General features: G+C 45.7%; 1 protein-coding gene across 2 annotated transcripts in view; it reads left to right on the plus strand.

Annotated features, from left to right (window-relative positions):
• CACHD1 (cache domain containing 1) overlaps positions 1-16,970 on the plus strand; it is a 196,066-nt gene extending 179,096 nt beyond the window's left edge. For both annotated transcript variants that reach the window (XM_008060504.2, XM_021713624.1), the window contains 8 exons: positions 145-305; positions 656-742; positions 1,251-1,367; positions 2,563-2,714; positions 4,002-4,163; positions 5,388-5,465; positions 6,107-6,208; positions 15,235-16,970. In XM_008060504.2, the coding sequence (XP_008058695.2) occupies positions 145-305; positions 656-742; positions 1,251-1,367; positions 2,563-2,714; positions 4,002-4,163; positions 5,388-5,465; positions 6,107-6,208; positions 15,235-15,473 (1,098 nt within the window). In that variant the 3' untranslated portion in view covers positions 15,474-16,970. The remainder of the gene's footprint in view (positions 1-144; positions 306-655; positions 743-1,250; positions 1,368-2,562; positions 2,715-4,001; positions 4,164-5,387; positions 5,466-6,106; positions 6,209-15,234) is intronic.
• Positions 16,971-18,470: the final 1,500 nt, after the last annotated feature.

The following is an 18,470-nucleotide window of genomic DNA, read 5'->3' on the forward strand; positions in this document are numbered from 1 at the left end:
CTTTTTTTTAACAGTAACCTGTGTGATCAGGAACAAAGTTTTATCTTGAGCTATTCCCGCAGGTGCTTGAAGAATTGCTTTTCACCAGGTAGGGCTGAGACTGCATTGCTCTGTGTCACTTCTGACAGTTTGGTTGCCCTGTAGGGGGACTTGACGAACCTTGTGCATGGCAGCCACTGCTCCAAATACAGACTGGCGAGGATCCCGGGGACCAACGCATTTGTTGGCATTGTCAATGAAACGTGCGACTCTCTTGCCTTCTGCGCCTGCAGCATGGTGGACCGGCTCTGTCTCAACTGTCACCGGTAAACACGCGATGGGTCATATTCTCTGTTCACCACATGGTTTAACACGTGAATCGATGCCAGGCATTTTGAAGCAGCATCTGCAAAATCAACAGAAGGTGCTGGTGTATGTCCTCAGAAAAAGGGAAATCTCGGTTTACAAAGTCACGGAGAGCTGTGCTTTCTGTAGCATCCTTGTCCAAAGAGCAGCGGAGTAAGGCCAGTCGTGTGTTTAAACCTGTGGTTGTCACGTCTTTTTTTTTTTACTGCCCCTTTTAACTAACTAGGGGCTTCTTTATTTTGCTTCCTCAGTCCATGTTCAAAGACAGTTTGTCCTTGAACCTCTGCATCGTAACCTTTTTACTTTTCAGAATGGAACAGAACGAATGTGAATGTCCTTGTGAGTGCCCTCTAGAGGTCAATGAGTGCACTGGCAACCTCACCAATGCAGAGAACCGGTAAATACACACACACACACACACACACACACACACACGCACGCACACGCACACGTACAAGCACATGCACACACATACATGCACTTCGTAATACCACAGGGTCTCTTATAAATTTGTTTTGGGTTGGGGCATACGAAGATGTTTCATTCTAATGAGGGAGCTGTTCAGCGAGCCAGATTTTGAGCTCTGTGGTGCCATGAAATGAAGGCTCTTTTGAGATTTACATGTAAACGCGGTGAAGGTTTCAGGTTATATTATTGATGGACTTTAGCACTGGTTAAATAATTGTGGTAAATCCCTTCTCTAGAACTTACAAGAGAGGGTGTCATGTGTATTTGTATTCCTTCTATCATGCATAAAGATGAACAAATTGAAGCTCTGGGTTGTTAAGTCCAACCCAAGCTTGCACTAAGTGGCAGAGCCAGGATTCAAACTCAAACCTATCTGGCACAATGAGTTTGGAATGTGGGTGAGGTTGGTCTAACCTCCAGACTTGCTTTCTGCCCAGAAACCCAAGCTGCGAGGTCCACCAGGAGCCGGTTACATACACGGCAATTGACCCTGGCTTGCAAGACGCTCTTCACCAGTGTGTCAACAGTAGGTGCAGTCAGAGGATGGAGAGTGGGTAAGCAGAACCTAGAAAACAGCAACAGTGGCCTCACTGTGCTTCTTAGCTAGTCCTTCTCATGCCTCTTCTTGATGTTGTAAAAAGGTGTACCCGTTTTTCAGATCTGAAACTTATTTCTAAAGGCCTTTCATCCACCAGGTAAATGTTGTCTGTTCCCCACTCATTACAGCTATTGAGCACTTGCACCATATGTGAGTAGCCTCTTCTGTGACTAGGAAGGTGTTTCTCGAAACAAAAGAAGTGTAAGGGGCATGGCATGAGAAAGCAAGGCAAGGGAGCAGGAACCCGGGGGACCCAGAAGCAGGATCCAGTGGCCTCGAGGCTCTGTGTGCCATCCCTTGAATCCCGTCAACTTTCCTCCGAAAGCAGATCTGCTTTGTGGAAGTTTTGGGAACTAAAAACGACATACCCCTGCTGCCTCCCCACTCGGTGGGGGGAGGGGCGACAAGTGTTCTGGACTGGACTGGACACCACGGGAACAGTGCCTTGTGTGCTAGACTCTATGCGGGAGGTGTGAGATTAAGTTCACTGCAAATGCAATTTGCCATTTGATGAAGCAGAGTGAGCGTATAAAAGGGTCAGCCCGCTCCATCTTGGCACGTACTTTAGCAAAGGAAAGGTCTGGCGTCAGACTGAGTAATTTGGTATGTCACGCAATCGCCCCAAGTCAATTGGGTTTGAGAATCACTGGTCCTGCTTATATTCTTTCAAGAGAGTTATAATGCATGGGATACATCAAGGGCTCTAAGAAGTTGGCGGTGAGAAATCTGGGTAACTGGCCTAGTATTTCCTAAACTTACCTGGCTGCTATTTCCTTCTTTTTTTTTTTGATGACCACACACTAGGGAATGTTATGCCAACGTCTAACGACCCTTGGGGCCATTTCCACTTGGTCTTCCGAGATGATTTTGAACATCCCCCGCATTAATCCATGTTGTGTGGGGGTCATAATCTAACTCACAGAGATAGTTGTATTTCTCTCGATTCCAAGTTGTTAAGAGGCATCAAGTAGTTATCATCCCCCAGCAGACTACTGCTGTTCTCATGTTGTAAGGAAAGGAAACTCAAGCTCAAGGCATCCACAGCATGCATAAGTAAAGAAGATGTGAGAACTGTCTGATGGCCAGGCTTATATGCCCTCCCCCACCCCACATGCTTTCTAGAAGACTGATTCTGTCTTTCTGTCTGGCAGGGACTGTTTTGGTGTGCTGGATTGTGAATGGTGCATGGTGGACAGCGATGGAAAGACTCACCTGGACAAATCCTACTGTGCCCCCCAGAAGGAATGCTTTGGGGGGATTGTGGGAGCCAAAAGTCCCTATGTTGATGACATGGGAGCAATAGGTATGTTGGTTGGGAACCCACAACAACTCGAGTCTTGAATATACATTTTCTTGCCTGTATACTAGGACATCCTAAAATAATCCTCTGCCCAGCTTTCCTTATTTCTCTGTAGACTTCAGTTACAAAACCAAGGCAGATAATTACCTTCAGAGCTGGCTAAACATTCTGGGCAGAGAGCAAGTAGCCATCTGTCCTGCCAAATTTTGCAAGCCTGGAATTCATCCCCATAAAGCTTGTTCTGAGAAATATCAAGCCTGATTTCCGCATGGCTAAACCCTGGAGTCTGTTTGGACGTGCGTGCCAGTGGTCGGAAGTGCAGGGCCAGTGATGTGCCGAGCGACCACTGCCCGTCTAGTTCCTGCTGCAGCCTTCACTCACTGTGTTTGCAAGGCAGAAGGCTCATAGCTACAAATCTGTATTTAGGGCCCTGGGGTCGATGGAAGCCAGCCCTATCCAGTGCGACTGGGACAGCTTCGGACGGAAGACGGGGCGCTTTGGGAGGAAAGCCCCTGGCATTTGTCCCCAAGACCTCAAAAATACTGCCAAGAAGACCATAGTCCTCACCTGAGACTTTTTCAGCGTCTTTCTAGAATTAGCACTACATCCTAATTCTTAGCTGGCAATCGAGTCGGATATTTAGAGCCTTTAGGATCTCTTGCATCAGCCTCTCTAGAAGGAGAAAAGCTCATATGTGAGGAAGGGTCTTGAGCTTATGTGTCACTACTAAACCAGGTGAGGGAACAGTTAAAGTGACCTTGCTCCAAGAAATGATGTTATATGCCCACCTGCAGTGTCCTGTCTGAAAAGTACAAGCGGCATTAAAGGGGACCCACAAACTTTGAAACGTGGTCTGTTTATTATACCCAGTGCCCTTTGTTTCACTGGTGCAGTCACATGACCCCCAAAAGAGGCCACATTACCCTGTACTAAATGACTTCTCTTTCAAGAGTAGTTCATGCCCCGGGGAGCTAGGCCCCTGTCAGCACTGGGTGCTGCATATTTAAGTAACTCTTCTCATCCGCTCCCTTTTTCTGGCAGTCCCTGCCACTTGTGCTCTTGCTCTGCCTAGCAACCAACATTTGGGAGCCACGGGTTCATGGAAGCCTCTCCTCCCACGCCCCGTGGATCTTCTCTGAGGAATTCAAAGCTGGACTAAGCATCTGTGTATCTGCCCCAACTTGCTTCCCACTCCATTCCTCCCCATCTCACCACCCCTCTTCCATCCCCACCTTCTGTCTCCTTTGGGAAGTGGTAACAAGGAGCGTCTTTGTGTTTGTGTCCCTGAAGGCGATGAGGTGATCACATTAAACATGATTAAAAGTGCTCCCGTGGGTCCTGTGGCCGGAGGGATCATGGGATGCATCATGGTCCTGGTCCTGGCCGTGTACGCCTACCGCCACCAGATTCATCGCCGGAGTCATCAGCATATGTCTCCTCTTGCTGCCCAAGGTGAGCTCAGAACGAATCCCCAAGCTCCTCCAGGGGCAGCAGCCTCCCTTGGATTGTTGCAAGGCTGGAAGGACAGTGGCCAGTTGTGGGAGCCTCTAGGGGGTTGTGAGAACAGTGCTACATTTTCGGCTTCTGCAGAGTAGTTTCAGAAGTCCCCAAACCCTGCTTTCTTCTTTAGTGAGTGCCTAAACCCCACAAACTCTGTTTCGATTCCCCAGAAAAACCACTGGGTCCTCTTCTTACCAACATTAGCCCTCCGTGGCCTGCCCCTGAAATAAGCCAGTCAGGGGCGCTGGGATGCTGAGTGGGAAATTTTGTCTGGTCAGATGTGCTGCCCTTGCAATTCCAAAAAGATGGGCGAGTCAGAGGACCCTGGATCATTCTTGGCAAGAATGTGAGTCTGTCCTATTGCAGCTGCCATTATATAGTGGGAATGAGCATGCATCCGAATAAGCACACCTCTTAAAACAATGATCAAAGCCAAATACAAAATGATTAATCTGTCATCATGGCCTCTATACCAACAGTTTTAAGTGCTATGTCTGTACTCGTTTGCAGGGAGCAAAACCATTTAATGGCCATCCCCATCCTTCCTCAAGGCCCGGCCCCCAGGGATGTGTTAACCCGACCTTCCCAGAGATGAGGTTAACTCATCTACCTTCCTGGCCACTTAGCTCACCCGTGTAGCAGCAAATGCCAGGTTGATGCTGGAATGTTGTTTCACTATGCACAAGCCTACAGGGGAATCATGGGGTACTCTTGCCTGATTTAGTAACAGGGCTGATCACAGAGTTCTTCCCCTTAATGAGACTAGCTAGAGTGGGGCTGACCATTGGCCAGGGTTATTGTATGCCTGACCTTTCAGAAGCTTTTGTGACCCCGCTTACCTACACGGCCCGGCATGGTCTCAACCCCTCTCCTTCCGCTTCAGGGTTTCAGTAGGAGGGTCAACATGGCTGACCTCAGTCAACTTCTTTTCTCCTCTTTCTTCAGAAATCAATTTCAGGTGCCTATCTAGGTTATTCACTCCTTGCTCTCCTTGGGACTCCTGCTCCCTCCTCCTTTAAAAAAAAAATGGGGCATCAGTTCCTTTCCTTCCAAGATAGGATTCAGTCTTGATGGAATGCTGTCACCCAGCCATCAAACAAGCACTCGGCGGGGTATTAAAGCAGGTGATTTTGTTTGATTAAATAGTCATGTTTCTCTCTTTCTAATGATGGGTAGAAATGTCAGTGCGTATGTCCAACCTGGAGAATGACAGAGATGAAAGGGACGACGACAGCCACGAAGACAGAGGCATCAGTGAGTATTCCGCGGCCTTGCTGCAGAATGTGTCAGCAGGGGGCTAATCCAAAAAGACATAAACCTTCTTATATCCTTTTGGCTTGTATTTAAATTTAAGAAGCTTTGACACGCTGGTGTTTTTCTTCCTCCTCTTTCGTTAGGAACACATGTGGGTCTTTGCTTTGCTTTAGAAACTCAAAAGATTTTATGAAGTTATTTATATGTTGAATGTTTCGACCTAAGACAGCTCACACTTTCTTTTCCTCATTTCTTCCTCATTTTCTTTTCCTCATTATGTTCCAACATAGTATATTCAAAAGGGAAATTTCGGGTATGCGTTTGTTAATGCTTTAACTAGTATATACGATGGGGGGAGGGGGGCATTTTCTTTATCAAAAGAGAGTTCCATTAGTGTTCATACCCTGACCTTCAGCTACCTAGAGCATAGCATGTTGGAGACCTGTAGTTAAGTACTTCTCACTGCACCAGATCTAAAATCAGCTCTGCTAATCCTCAGAATTTTTTTTAAAAATTACTTATTCTAGCTCTCCAAAGACTAACTCCTCAAACATGTGCATAAACTCACTCAGAGCAAATATGCTTAAAACAGTGCAAATACTGACATAAGGGTGACATTCATTGTCCTTGACTTCCCACAGTCAGCAACACTCGGTTTATAGCTGCGGTCATCGAGCGCCATGCTCACAGTCCAGAAAGGAGACGCCGCTACTGGGGACGATCGGGAACAGAAAGTGACCATGGTAAGGTCTGGCTTCCCACTGAAACCTGGTGCACTCCCGTGGGATGATGCTCACACCCACCAGCCTCCTCTCTCTTTGCTGTTCTGTGCTTATGCAAACCAGTTGGACATAGTTTTCCAAAAAGACACGCCCCAGCATGACACTTCTAAGATCCCAAGGGCAGTGTTGCTCACCTCTCAGCACTCGCAGGCAAAAGCCAGGTGACTCTGGGCACTCAGATTGCTTCCAAATTGTTCTGTATACGGAAGGTTTCATATTGTCTAAATGGAACCTGCTTCACACCCCACTTGATTCAACCTGCCCTCCGGTTTTGGTTGGCAAACATCAGTATCATTAAGAGCTGTCCCAGCCACGTACCCTTGAGGCATGACACAAAAAGTGTGCTGTCCTCTTGCATTCTCTAGCCCAGCCCTTGGGCCTTGCCTGCGAGGCTCAGAGAAGTCTTCATGAAAGAAACATTTGCACCGAGCCTTGAGGACAACTAAAGAAAAGATAGGAGCAAAGGCTACTAGAGGCAAAAGGACCCATATGCTCAATGGAGTTCTGCAGAGTGCCCTCCAGATGCTCAGGAAGCCTCAGGCTGGATCATGAAGAGGCGCTAAGAGCTATGTGACTTATGAAGTCCCGGTGCTCTACCAAAAGCTTGGCCATGCCCCATGGCTTCTCTTCTCAGTGTCCATATTGCTTATTGTCACAGAACAGAACGTGTGTCCAGGTCTGTGAGAATCACTGCCACAGTTCCACAAAAAAATAGCAGGTGTGGGTTGGACTTTTCCTGTCATTGTAAAGTCGGTTTAATTTTTTTTTTTAGGGTGGCTGTTTAATTTTCCAGAAATCTTTATTTCCAGAAGCCTTTTTTCTTTAATGCATCAATAATGTATTTAAGCCTTTTTGCTTTAGCTTTTTCACATCTATCCTGGAAAAAACATAAGAAACGTCTTCAAACAGTATGCTCCCGTACCTATGCTAAAAAATGCGGGTGTCGATCCTCCTCAAAGCAACCAATATCATCTTTGCACTCCAACCAGGTATTCAAACTCCCTTCGGAAAAACACAAGAAGTTAAAGCTCTGCTTTATAAATTAGAGACTCTTAATTTGGACTTTGAGTGACATTGTTCCCACCAACTAAATGGAAACTTCGGGTTTCTATGGAGAGTCACAGCAGAACTTAAGTTTTTCAGTCTCTTTGGCTTTCTGGCTTTTTTCCCTGAAAACCTTTGAACCTGCATAAATTCCTGCTGCCAGGCAGTTCTGTGCCTTCTCCCTTGAATAATAAAACAGGTTTGAGGCTACTAGAGTTCAACAGAAATAATTTCTTATTCAGCAGAAATGCCGAATCCCTTTCTTCTCTCTTCTCCAGAAGAAATTGCATCGGTACCAAATTGGGATTCTGAGTGACGTTTCCAGTGTTCCTTTAGCCTCTCCCATTGTCTTAGTAAAATGCCACAAGAAGCAACAGCTTAGATAAAGGAGTGGGGCAGTGTCAGTATCTGAAACCCAAGAATCCAGCTAAGGGCTTTGTTTCTTTCATTCTTCACCATAATTGGATCCGTGTTATCCCCAAGGAATGAAAAAGAGTTCTCCATGCAGACAGAATGCACCACCAAGAGAAGCGGAAGGCATTGACATCCCACCTATTCCAAATGCATCATAAAACCAATAGACTAACTGCATGTTGTCGTCCCTTAAACCTGCACATGGGTCACTCAAAGTGGTGGCACTGAGTTAATGTCCCTGCAATGCCTAGAAGCGAAATGAGATGTAGACACCAAACAAGGAACCTAATCCAGTTGTTTGTCAATACGCTTCTTGCTCATGTGTGTATTCCATTTGGTGAATGTGCTGGGCGTCTGCTACACACAGTCATGCGCCACAGGGCCACATTGTGCATATACAATGGAGGGGTCCCCTAAGATTATGATGACGCTAAAAAAGTCTTATCACCTGGTGACGTCTCGATGATCCGTAGGCTAATGTGCATTTGTGTCCTAGTTTTTAACCAAAAAGCTTAAAATAAAATGAAAAATTTAATAGCAAGCTTGTAGGATAATGATATAACGAAAGAAAATATTTTTGTACAGTTGTACAATGTGTTTGTGTCTTAAGCCACATATTATAAAGGAGTCAGTAAGCTTAAAAAATTAAAGTTTATAAAGTGGAAAAGTTGTAGTAGGCTAAGGTTAATTTTTTATTGAAGAAAGAAGAATATTGTTTATGAACGTAGTGTCTCCTAGATGTCCGGTGTTTATAAAGTCCACAGCAGTGTACAGCAATGTCCTAGGCCTTCGCCGTCACTCTCCACTCCCTCACCGGCTCACCCAGAGCAACTTCTGGTCCTGCTGGCCCGTTCATGGCAAGTGTCCCGTTCACATGTACCATTCGTCATGCCATATTTTCACCATACCCTGCCTGTGTTTAGAGACACAAATAGTAGCAATTGTGTTACACTTGCCTACAGTATTCAGGACAGTCACGTGCTGTGCAGGTCTGTAGCCGGGGAGCCATAGGCTCGACCCAATAGCCTAGGTGGGTAACATGTCATGCCCTGTTTTGTGCAAGTCACCCTATGATCGCACATGGTGAAATTGCCAAAGGACACATTTCTCAGAGCGTGTCTCTGTCACTAAGTGACGCATGGCTGTATCCTAGTACACGGTGCGGGAGCAAGAGACAGCGACTTGTCATTTCGGTCAGGCAGGGTGGCATGGGGAAGAGCTGAGGGCACAGGGTCAAGCCCGGTTCACTTTGAACCCCATTTTCTCCTCTTTCTTTCCACAAGCTGTTGCAGCCTTAGTGAGTGACTTTCGGACTCCGTTTCCTAATACTGAAAGATAGTATATTAAAAAGTCCTACCTGCTAAAGTTGTGAGGATTCAGTGAAATAACACGATAGGCAGGAAGCTCAGGGTTGAAGTCTCTGCCTCCGTGATTACCCCATCTGGAAGGTATTTACAGTCTAGGAGAAAACTGCAAATGAATGCAGATACTCATAAGACTGATGCAAGTGGAGTGTGACCACCAGAGTGGAACAAAGAGGAAGAAAGGGGGGACAACTCACTTTCATCTGCAAGTAAGATGTGGACGACCCCATGAAAGAATGTGACATTGACTGAGCCTTGAACTGGCAGGACTGCAGTGCCACCATTCTGTGCTACCAGTGAGCTCATTTTCATGTGAATCCTTCATTGTGGTACACAAAGGGAAACTCAAAAGAATAAAAGTACATACTTCTATGCCTACTGAACAACCTAGACCTTCATGGTATGGTACAGAGTCTGATGTTCTAGAATTAAAACTGAGCATTACCCAGCGAAACTTGGAAACATCAGTCTGGAGTCTTATTTAGAAGTATTTTTGGTGGCCAACAGAGTTTTGTATTGCACAGGCATCTAATTTTAATTGTTGTGTCTTAGAAAAACAACTCTAACTGAGAGTATCTTTTGAAAAGTAGAATCACTTTGGTCAATATCCTGAGACCACTTAGAATGATTGGTTTTCAGAAAGCGTTAAACTCACAAGTGGGAGTTAGACACGGTCACTCCTTATGTATGCTTTTACTATGTATCTGCTTTGCCCATTATTTTTAATGAAAATATCATGTTCTATCTAATCACGTACTGGCTTATTTTTAAGTTAAAAAAAAAACCAATATATTATTTGCTTCTAGTGAAAACAGACACAGTGATGCATACCTGTAATCCCAGCACTTTGGGAGATTGAGGTGGGAGGATCACTGGAGCCCAGGAGTTCAAGACCAGCCTGAGGAACATAGTGAGGCCCATCTCTATTAAAAAAAATACACACACACACACACACACACACACACACACACACACACTACGTTATTTGCTCCTAGTGAATTTATATTTTGGTACTAACTCATTTAAAAATTTATACACAAGTATATTAGGCAGCATTTTTTTTCTTTGAAAAGGGCATCTTCCCTAGTTCTTGGCAAATTCCAAAATACTTAAATGGCAAATACTGAACCACGAAAACCTGGTTTTAAAAAAAGCAAAATGAGCTGGGCTCGGTGGCTCAGCCTATAATCCGAACCTTTGGGAGGCTGAGGTGAGTGGATTGCCTGAGCCCCGCGGGTTCAAGACCCGCCTGGGCAGGCGAGACCTCATCTCTACAATAAATAAAAAAATTAGCCGGGCGTGGTAGCGCACGCCTGTAATTCCAGCTACTGGGAAGGCTGAGGCGGAAGGATCGCCGGAGCCCAGCGGGTCGAGGCTGCGGTGGCCAGGAGCGGCCACTGCATTCTAGTCTGGGTGACAGAATCAGACTCCAACTCAAAAATAAGTAAATAAAAAAAAAAAGCAAAATAAAACAGAAAACTATGTGGGTCAACATAAGACCATTTTCTAGAGATGCACAAATTTTCTTCTGCAGTTACTTGCTATGGCCACGAGGTGGTGAATGAGGCTTCAGAGGGCCCTCACATCCCTTAAGACCAAGAGAGATTTCTTAGGAACCATCAGATAAATATGTAAGCAGAACATCAAAGAACAAAAACCCAATCTAGGCACCTCTATTCGTTATGGACTCCTGGCCTCCTTCCTAAAGCCTGTTTCTCACTCGGGATGGTCTTTGCAGACACTCTGTTACATAGCCTTTGGACAGTAAAGAAATCGTTCCTTTGAAAGTGTTTATCCTTTGTGTTTCAAATAGTGCTTCCTCCTCCGAGAGTCAGGGACCATGTTTGTCCTAATTCCTGACCGTTCCCAGTGCATAGCAGAATTGCCTGGCATGAGTAAGCAATTAATTTGTTGAATGAGAAGCTGTGTGTGTCTTTCTCCTTCTCCACAACTTGCTATTTCACCCCCTCCAGATTTTCATTACTTATTGAGATTAGAGGAAATTATGGAGCGATTGAGTAAATAGTATCATAGCAAGGAAATTAAATGGAGTGGCTTTCGTATGAGGGCTTTGCTTTGGAAGGGCCTTTGCTGGGGTTCTATCAGAAAGCAGCAACAAAAGAAATGGGGGTGCCCCCTTAGTTGCCTTGGTTACAGCTGCAGCATCGCTGCCATCCTGCATATGAACCTGTGACCAGTTCAGAACATCTCTGGACTCTGCCGGAACCCTTGGACAGGGCCCAGTGAATCCTGAATGTCTTAATTATTAGATGACCCTAGTGGATGGCATACCAGGCAAAACCACAGATAACTAAAAAACTGATGGATGCCATTGCTTTGGGAGTATAGTATATATTATGGGCAGGGAGGCCGGGAGCTCTTGTTTTTAAGTCCCTGCTTTGTATGAAACACTGGGTTAAATACTAGAAGTACCAAGATAAACAAGTCCCTGTGATTTAAGAAAGAATTTGCTAATGGACAGACAGCCATGTATTGTTATTATAACATGGTAAAATCTAAAATAGAGATGTGCACAGAAGGCCATGTAAACTCACAAGAGCGGCACACCCCCATGAGGGCAGGCAAGACTGGAGGGAAGTGGGCCAAGCTGGTCAGGAAGGCTTCCCGGAGGAGGCCTTCCAACTGACGCATGAGGTGCAGCAGCAAGACAAGGGGCGTGGGAGGGCAAGCCCAGAAGAGGGGGCCCCCGTGGATCCAACACCTCAAGTGTTTTAGCGTGGGTGCTCATAAATGAGCAGAGCCAGGAAGCTAGCCAGGAGGTGTTTGAATACCCAGCACACAGACTTTGCTAAAATCGTGTTTTCTACTTTAGTCTGTGTCTGTATAGCTTAAGGTGGCTTCAACATTGTAACTGGGGTTTGGAGCCTGGCATCAGTCCCACACTCTAGGCTCAACACTGCCGAAGCTGAGAAACTTATTCTGGCTCCTGGTCTCTTAATCTTGGCCAGAGGTGTCATGTTTTCCTCAGCTTCTGAGCCTAGAAACCTCGACGTTATGCAAGGGTGTCCACTGCCCTGGCATCTTCATCAGGCAAGTCCCTTTGTCCCCTCTTCCAGCCCACCCCGCGCTTGAACAGTCTCTCGAAGCCAGCTTTTCGCCCCACTTCCACACAGTGTGGCTGCCCCGCTTCAGGCCCTGGCCGTCTCGAGACCTGTGCTTCGGCCCTGTCCGCTGAGCCTCTGATCCCACCTTCCTTCTGTCCAGCCACTTGCCCACTCCCACTGCCATTGCTAGATCCTGGCTCATAGCTTCAGCCAACTTGCTGGCCTGGCCTCAGGCTGTCTGTCCAGACCCACACCTCCTCCACCCCCCAGCCCTCAGCTTTCTCCATCCCAGAACCCACCGCGGCTCTTCAGGCTGTCATGCCAAGGCAGGTGCTCATGACCTGCTGGAAATACCTTCTAGGCCCTGTCTTTACCCTGTGAGCCCCTTTTCCCCTCGGAGCCACCTAAGTGTCACCTCCTCAAGGACCCCAGCCACATTCATTGGCTTTGGGATTCCTTTTGGTATGCCTGTTTTAGCATGTGGGTGTCTCCCCTCTTGCCTGTGGGCTTCTCAGGAGCCGAGGCCTCGCCTAAGCCTCAGCCTGGCACACACCACCAAGGAGCCTCACAATAATGGTAGACACATGCCAGTGAACTCTCCTGCTTCTTCCCTGACTCTGCAGGCAACACTTCTGAGCTTCTGGCTAGACATGACCGCATCTGAGCCACAGACTCTCGACATCAAAATCTGGCGTGGGCTCTCCCATCCGACTTACCTTTCTGCCTCCCCCCACCCTGCTAGCCCTCTTCCAAGCCACACGGTGTGGAGACGCCTTCATCTCCACACCTCGATGGCTGTGCTCATCCTGTTCCTTTCTTCACAGTCATTGCTCAAACTCCTATTCATCCACTTGAACCCAACTAAAATGTGATCTGTAAAGCTTCCTCTTCCTCCCAGCCAGAATGAGCTATTCCCCCTTCTTGCTTCTAATTGCACCTCCATTATAGCACTCGCCGTTCTCTGCTTTAGAGGAAGACTCCCTCTGTGGACATGTCTTGGGCTTGATTGTGCAGCCTTGAAGGAAAGGAGATGTCTCTCCATCACGCTGCTTCGTCTCCCTCCGGCCCATAATAGTCTTCAGCTGATGAATAATTGAATGGCCTGTGCTTGCACTTGTTTTCTCAGACGCTCGCGTTTGAGCTCCTTGTGCAGGGACCAGGCCTTCATCTTTGAACCTCCTCCAGTGCCTAACTCAGTGATTTGTACACAGTAGGCGCCCAATAAATATGTGTCACATTGGACCAACGGTTAAATAACGCTGTCATTTGAGTAATGTTTCATGAGGACAGAAGTTTTGCACAGAGCACGCAGCCTCAACCACGCACTGCCCCTGCCTGGCTGTACACAAGCACATCAATTTTGCAGCCACCGCGAATGTGACTCATGCTACCCACGGGTGAGTGCTGACTGAGGCTAACCGTGAGATGCAGCAGAAATATTAATGAGCTGTCGTTTCTCAAAATATTTAAAGGAGATTTTTGCAATATTTAAAAACACGCCAGGGTTCTCGGAGTGGAATCCTTTGATCAACAAGGGCATCTTCCTTTGAAACGCGCATTACTTAGAATATCAGAAGAGATTAAACTTTAAATACAGTGAGCCAGCTTACACAGAGAATCGCTGATTCCTTTGCTCGTTACTGTGGGTATGAGTGGAGTCGTTGTTCCATTAAGTACTAGGATCTTGGGCAAGTTCCTTGCCCTCCCTAATCACTTCCCTCACTTGTGAGATGGACATGAAGGTGAGTGTGTCATTGGTGTGCAAAGCTCACCAGACGCGTCTGCTGTGGAGCAGGTGTGTCGGTGGTGGCGATGCTTCTTTGTGTTCTGTGGTTACGTTCAGGGGTTTTGAAGCCCACATTTTCCCTCCAGCCCCCAGTGAGCTGGGTCCAGTTCACTTCTTTTTCTTGAAACTGCCCATTTTTGGATTTCTTTAATATAGGAGGTCATCTTCATCTTACCTCAGGGAGAAGGGTAGGAAGGAGATCCCCCGATGTCCGTGGTGGCTGTCAGTGGATCGTGGGATGTGGGATAATTTCAGTGTTCGGGTTGCGGGTTTGGGGACCTGGGGTTCTTGTTTATTTTTCTCCCCTCTGTACTTTCTCCATTGGCTAAAATGATTGTGTATGTATTTATTTACTGCTTAGTTGTTTTAGGGGGAAAATACAGTTATCTCTAGAACATGGCTCAGCCTGTCACCTAGCACTCTGGGAGGCTGAAGCGAGTAGATTTCCTGAGCCCGCAGGTTTGAGACCAGCCCGGGCATCTTGGCAAGACCTTATCTCTACAATAAAATAAAAAATTAGCCGGGCATGGTAACGTGTGACTTATAGCTCCGGCTACTTGGAAGGCTGAGGCAGAAGGATCACTGAGCCCAGCAGGTCGAGGCTGGGCTGGCCATGCGTGTGCCACTGCACTGCAGCCTGGGCCATGGAGTGAGACTCCAACTCAAAAAAAGTAAAAATAAGTTGCTTTACCATTGCTTTGGTAAACTCTGGTATGACCACAGGTCTCTGAGCTATGGCCACCATGTTGCCTAGCTTTGGCCCCCTCCCCAACCTTGGGGAGATGAATCTCCTTTTCCCCTCCATCCCTCCCCTCCCTCTCTCCCTCTCCCCTCCCAACTTATTTTCTAAATAAACTGTATTTTCTAATTTTATTTTATTTATTTATTTATGTATGTATGTATTTATTTGAGTTGGAGTCTCACTCTGTCGCCCAGACTGGAATGCAGTGGCCGCTCCCGGCCACCACAGCCTGGACCTGCTGGGCTCCGGCGATCCTTTCACCTCCGCCTTCCAAGGAGCTGGAACTACAGGCACACACTACCGTGCCTGGCTAATTTTTGATTTATTGTAGAGATGAGGTCTCGCCAAGTTGCCCCGACGGGTCTCGTACCCACGGGCTCAGGCAATCCACTCACCTCAGCCTCCCAAAGTGAAGGAATTTTAAAAATTCCTTCCACATCTACTGACAGTCTACAAATGTTTGCACCTATGTGTTGCCAGGATAGGCATACCTCCCAGTGCCCTAGCAATTTTCAGTGAAATCTCTGCATCCTGAAGCTCTCAGCTGCATGTTCGTTTGGTTCTTTTTCTAGGTTACAGCACCATGAGCCCCCAGGAAGACAGTGAAAACCCTCCCTGCAACAATGACCCCCTGTCAGCCGGGGTCGACGTGGGAAACCACGACGAGGACTTAGACCTGGACGCGCCCCCCCAGACTGCCGCCCTCCTAAGTCACAAGTTCCACCACTACCGCTCCCACCACCCCACCCTTCATCACAGCCACCACTTACAGGCAGCCGTGACAGTACACACTGTCGATGCGGAATGCTAACGATCTCACCTCTGTGAGCAGACGGGATCTGGGAGACACAGAATGATCTGGAAAGAAGAAGAGCCAGCTTAAAACCTACAGCAAGAGACCTCCCTCCCCGCCGCCTTGTGTTTGTGCTTTGTCCAGAGTGGTTTAATTCATTTCCTGCCTGTTGACATGTTCGAAAACCAGAGGAACAACAGAATCACATTTGTGAAGATGTCAAGTTGGGTCTGAAATGGAGGGAAATAGGCCTGATTAATGGACCTGCCATAGCACTAATGGAATGGAACAGAAGGCGAACCTCCAAACAGAGACGGAACCTACAAATGAAGCTGAGCCAGAGGAATGTTCCAAGGAGCCAGACACGTTCAGCACTCCTTAACTGGAAGAGAGGATTCTGCTCACCCCGAGACGGATTGTGGCACGTCCAGATGTAAACGTGTGCTTAGAAGATTTTGCTTTGTTTCTCAGCGGTACCTGGATACCATGGTTGCTGTGTGGAACTCACGTCAAGCTCTAAATGATGCATCTCAAATTTCTAAGTAAAGGATTATTTTTCTACTATTTATTGAACTTTCAAACATTCTCAAACTTTGGGGAAAAGAAAAGGAAATACACGAGAAGTTTTCGGCAGTTTTCCCCAGCCGTTTTGTGTGTGATGAAGTGGTTCTTTGGTTGAGGAGTTCTGTTTCTTATTTAACTGGGATCATCCCACTGCCCCACTCCACAACATGGGAAAATGAAGAAAAAATCTTTCTCTCTGACTTGTTCACGTCATTTCATGGAAACACGTCTTTGTTTGTAATGCAGTATTCTTGCTCTGTGTTTGACAGAGATGGGGAGGGGCAGAGGAGTCTGTGAGATTTTAAAAGAAATGTTATGTTTCTTTATAACTCATTTCCACTCCCCATGCAATGCTATTCTCGGGTTTCTACGAAACCTAATATTACAACTCCAGCCTTTCAGCTAAGGGAGGGTTGGATTTATTTTCCTTGTTTTAGAGACTTTATAAATTTTTAAATGTCCCATTTTGACTCTGAGAATATTGAGCACATAAGGGAAGAGGTCTTCTAAATTGTGAAAGTTTGGTTCTTCATTAAAGATTTCTTTTGAAATCATAGTTCAAAGCTGCTGCCAGGTTTCCAAGAAGTTAGCCACCAAACTGCTTTGTGATTTATACAGGGAATTAATCAAGTCTGGCTACTATCACATGGGGCATTGTAATTTTAAAGTAGTGTTTTAATTACAGTCATGTATTTTAGATTCACATTTTGTGATTCAAATATGTTATAAAGACATTCTTGCACCGTGCGTGTGTGGTAAATCTCCGTTTATATGTAGTTGGAAAAAATTCACTGAATAATGTTTTAATGATAGGGTATTATGATACAATGTAAAAAAAAATTGGTTCTTCAGCAGTACAGAAAGTAAACTATATATGTGCTATCAGGAAACCCCTCCATACTGTGTATAAAATTGCAGTCTAGTGAAATAAACTGTATGCAATGGACCATTTTATTGGCTACAGTGATTTGTTAATGTATCACTTCTTGTGCCTCAAGGTAAGTGATATTCATTTTGTAACCTAGCAGGTCAGTAGACCCCCATTTAGTGCTGTAGTCGGCTTCAGGCCTTGACTGCCTCAAACATGCAAGCATGCAGAGACACTTAGGATGTGACGGGAGAAAATAAAAAGCAAACACTTAAAAATGTATAGAATGTAGCTCCCCCTTCCTGAGCCTCTGAATCCATGCCCTCAATAACAAATAGTTTTTCTCCAGCTTCTGGAGGGATTGAACGTTGAAAACCCCTGTGTTATGAAACCAGCTTCTTGACTGGGGAGGGAGGAATGGAGTGGAAACTTGGTGTTTTCAAGAAAAGAATAAAAAACTTAGAACTTGAACATGAACTGTGTGCCATCTACTCAAACACAATAACAGCAATGTGTTTTGTATTTTTACAATAAGACTCTCTCCTATCCTGAACTTCAGGGGAAAGTAATCGAATGCTCATACCTGAACAGAAAAACGTACCTGAGTTGTAAAGATCCTGAGAAATATGACATACAGTTTGGTGGAGTTTGGGTTGAAGTTTTGATCTTCTAAGTTCTCTTTTATCTTTTCCCCAAGCATTACATATAATGCTGTTTAAATGTGTTGGTGTTGGGAGGAAAAATATGGTGACCATTATTTCTTCCTTTTGCTACTCAGATACCATGATTTCTTAAAGACGGGTCTTCCCTGAAATCCTAAAGAGAGGTTTTGCCAAAGCCTTCTCATTCTCCAAAACCTCCTGCTGCCTGTAACCAACAGTGTTTATCAGCACTGCTAAGTATCAAGACATAAGGGGGTTACAGGTCACCGGACATAGCTAGGAAAGGAAACGAACTTTTTGTGGCCCAAATAAAACAGGGTTCAGATTCATACTAGTCTTTGTGGTATAAGCACATTCATTTACTCTTCAAGTTTACTTTAGAAATTTGGTAAACTTAGGCTGTAGATTTTTTTCCCCTCTACTTCCTGATTGAATTTGAATACTCAACTAAACATCATTCATATATTTATTTGCAAAACATAGGCAATATAACCTGTTTTGCCTGTCAAGGTGATTAGTATGTGGAAAGTCCTGAAAAAAATCACTTAAGCTCATTTTCCCATGGCTATGGATTGCTCTAACAATTGCATGTTTTAAGAATGTATATCTGAGAGAATAATTATATTCTTGAAACATACCAGCCCAGTCTCATCTATGTTTTTGGGTCTGTTTCTGGACAGAGGAGCGGTGATTTTCCTGGCTAAGATATAATGCCATATTCAGATTTTTTTTTTCTGATTTTTAGTTAAAAAGAATTTTATGTTGAAAGATATATTTCTATGTAAGTTTTTTCTTTTTTCTTTTTTCTTTTTTTTTGAGTTGGAATCTCACTCTGTTGCCCAGACTGGAGTGCAGTGGCATGCTCATAGCCACCGCAGCCTCGACCTGCTGGGCTCCGGCGATCCTTCCGCCTCAGCCTTC

Source organism: Carlito syrichta, unplaced genomic scaffold (genome assembly GCF_000164805.1).
Source record: "Carlito syrichta isolate Samal-C Ts95f unplaced genomic scaffold, Tarsius_syrichta-2.0.1 Scaffold304635, whole genome shotgun sequence".
NCBI classification, from domain to species: Eukaryota; Metazoa; Chordata; class Mammalia; order Primates; family Tarsiidae; genus Carlito; species Carlito syrichta.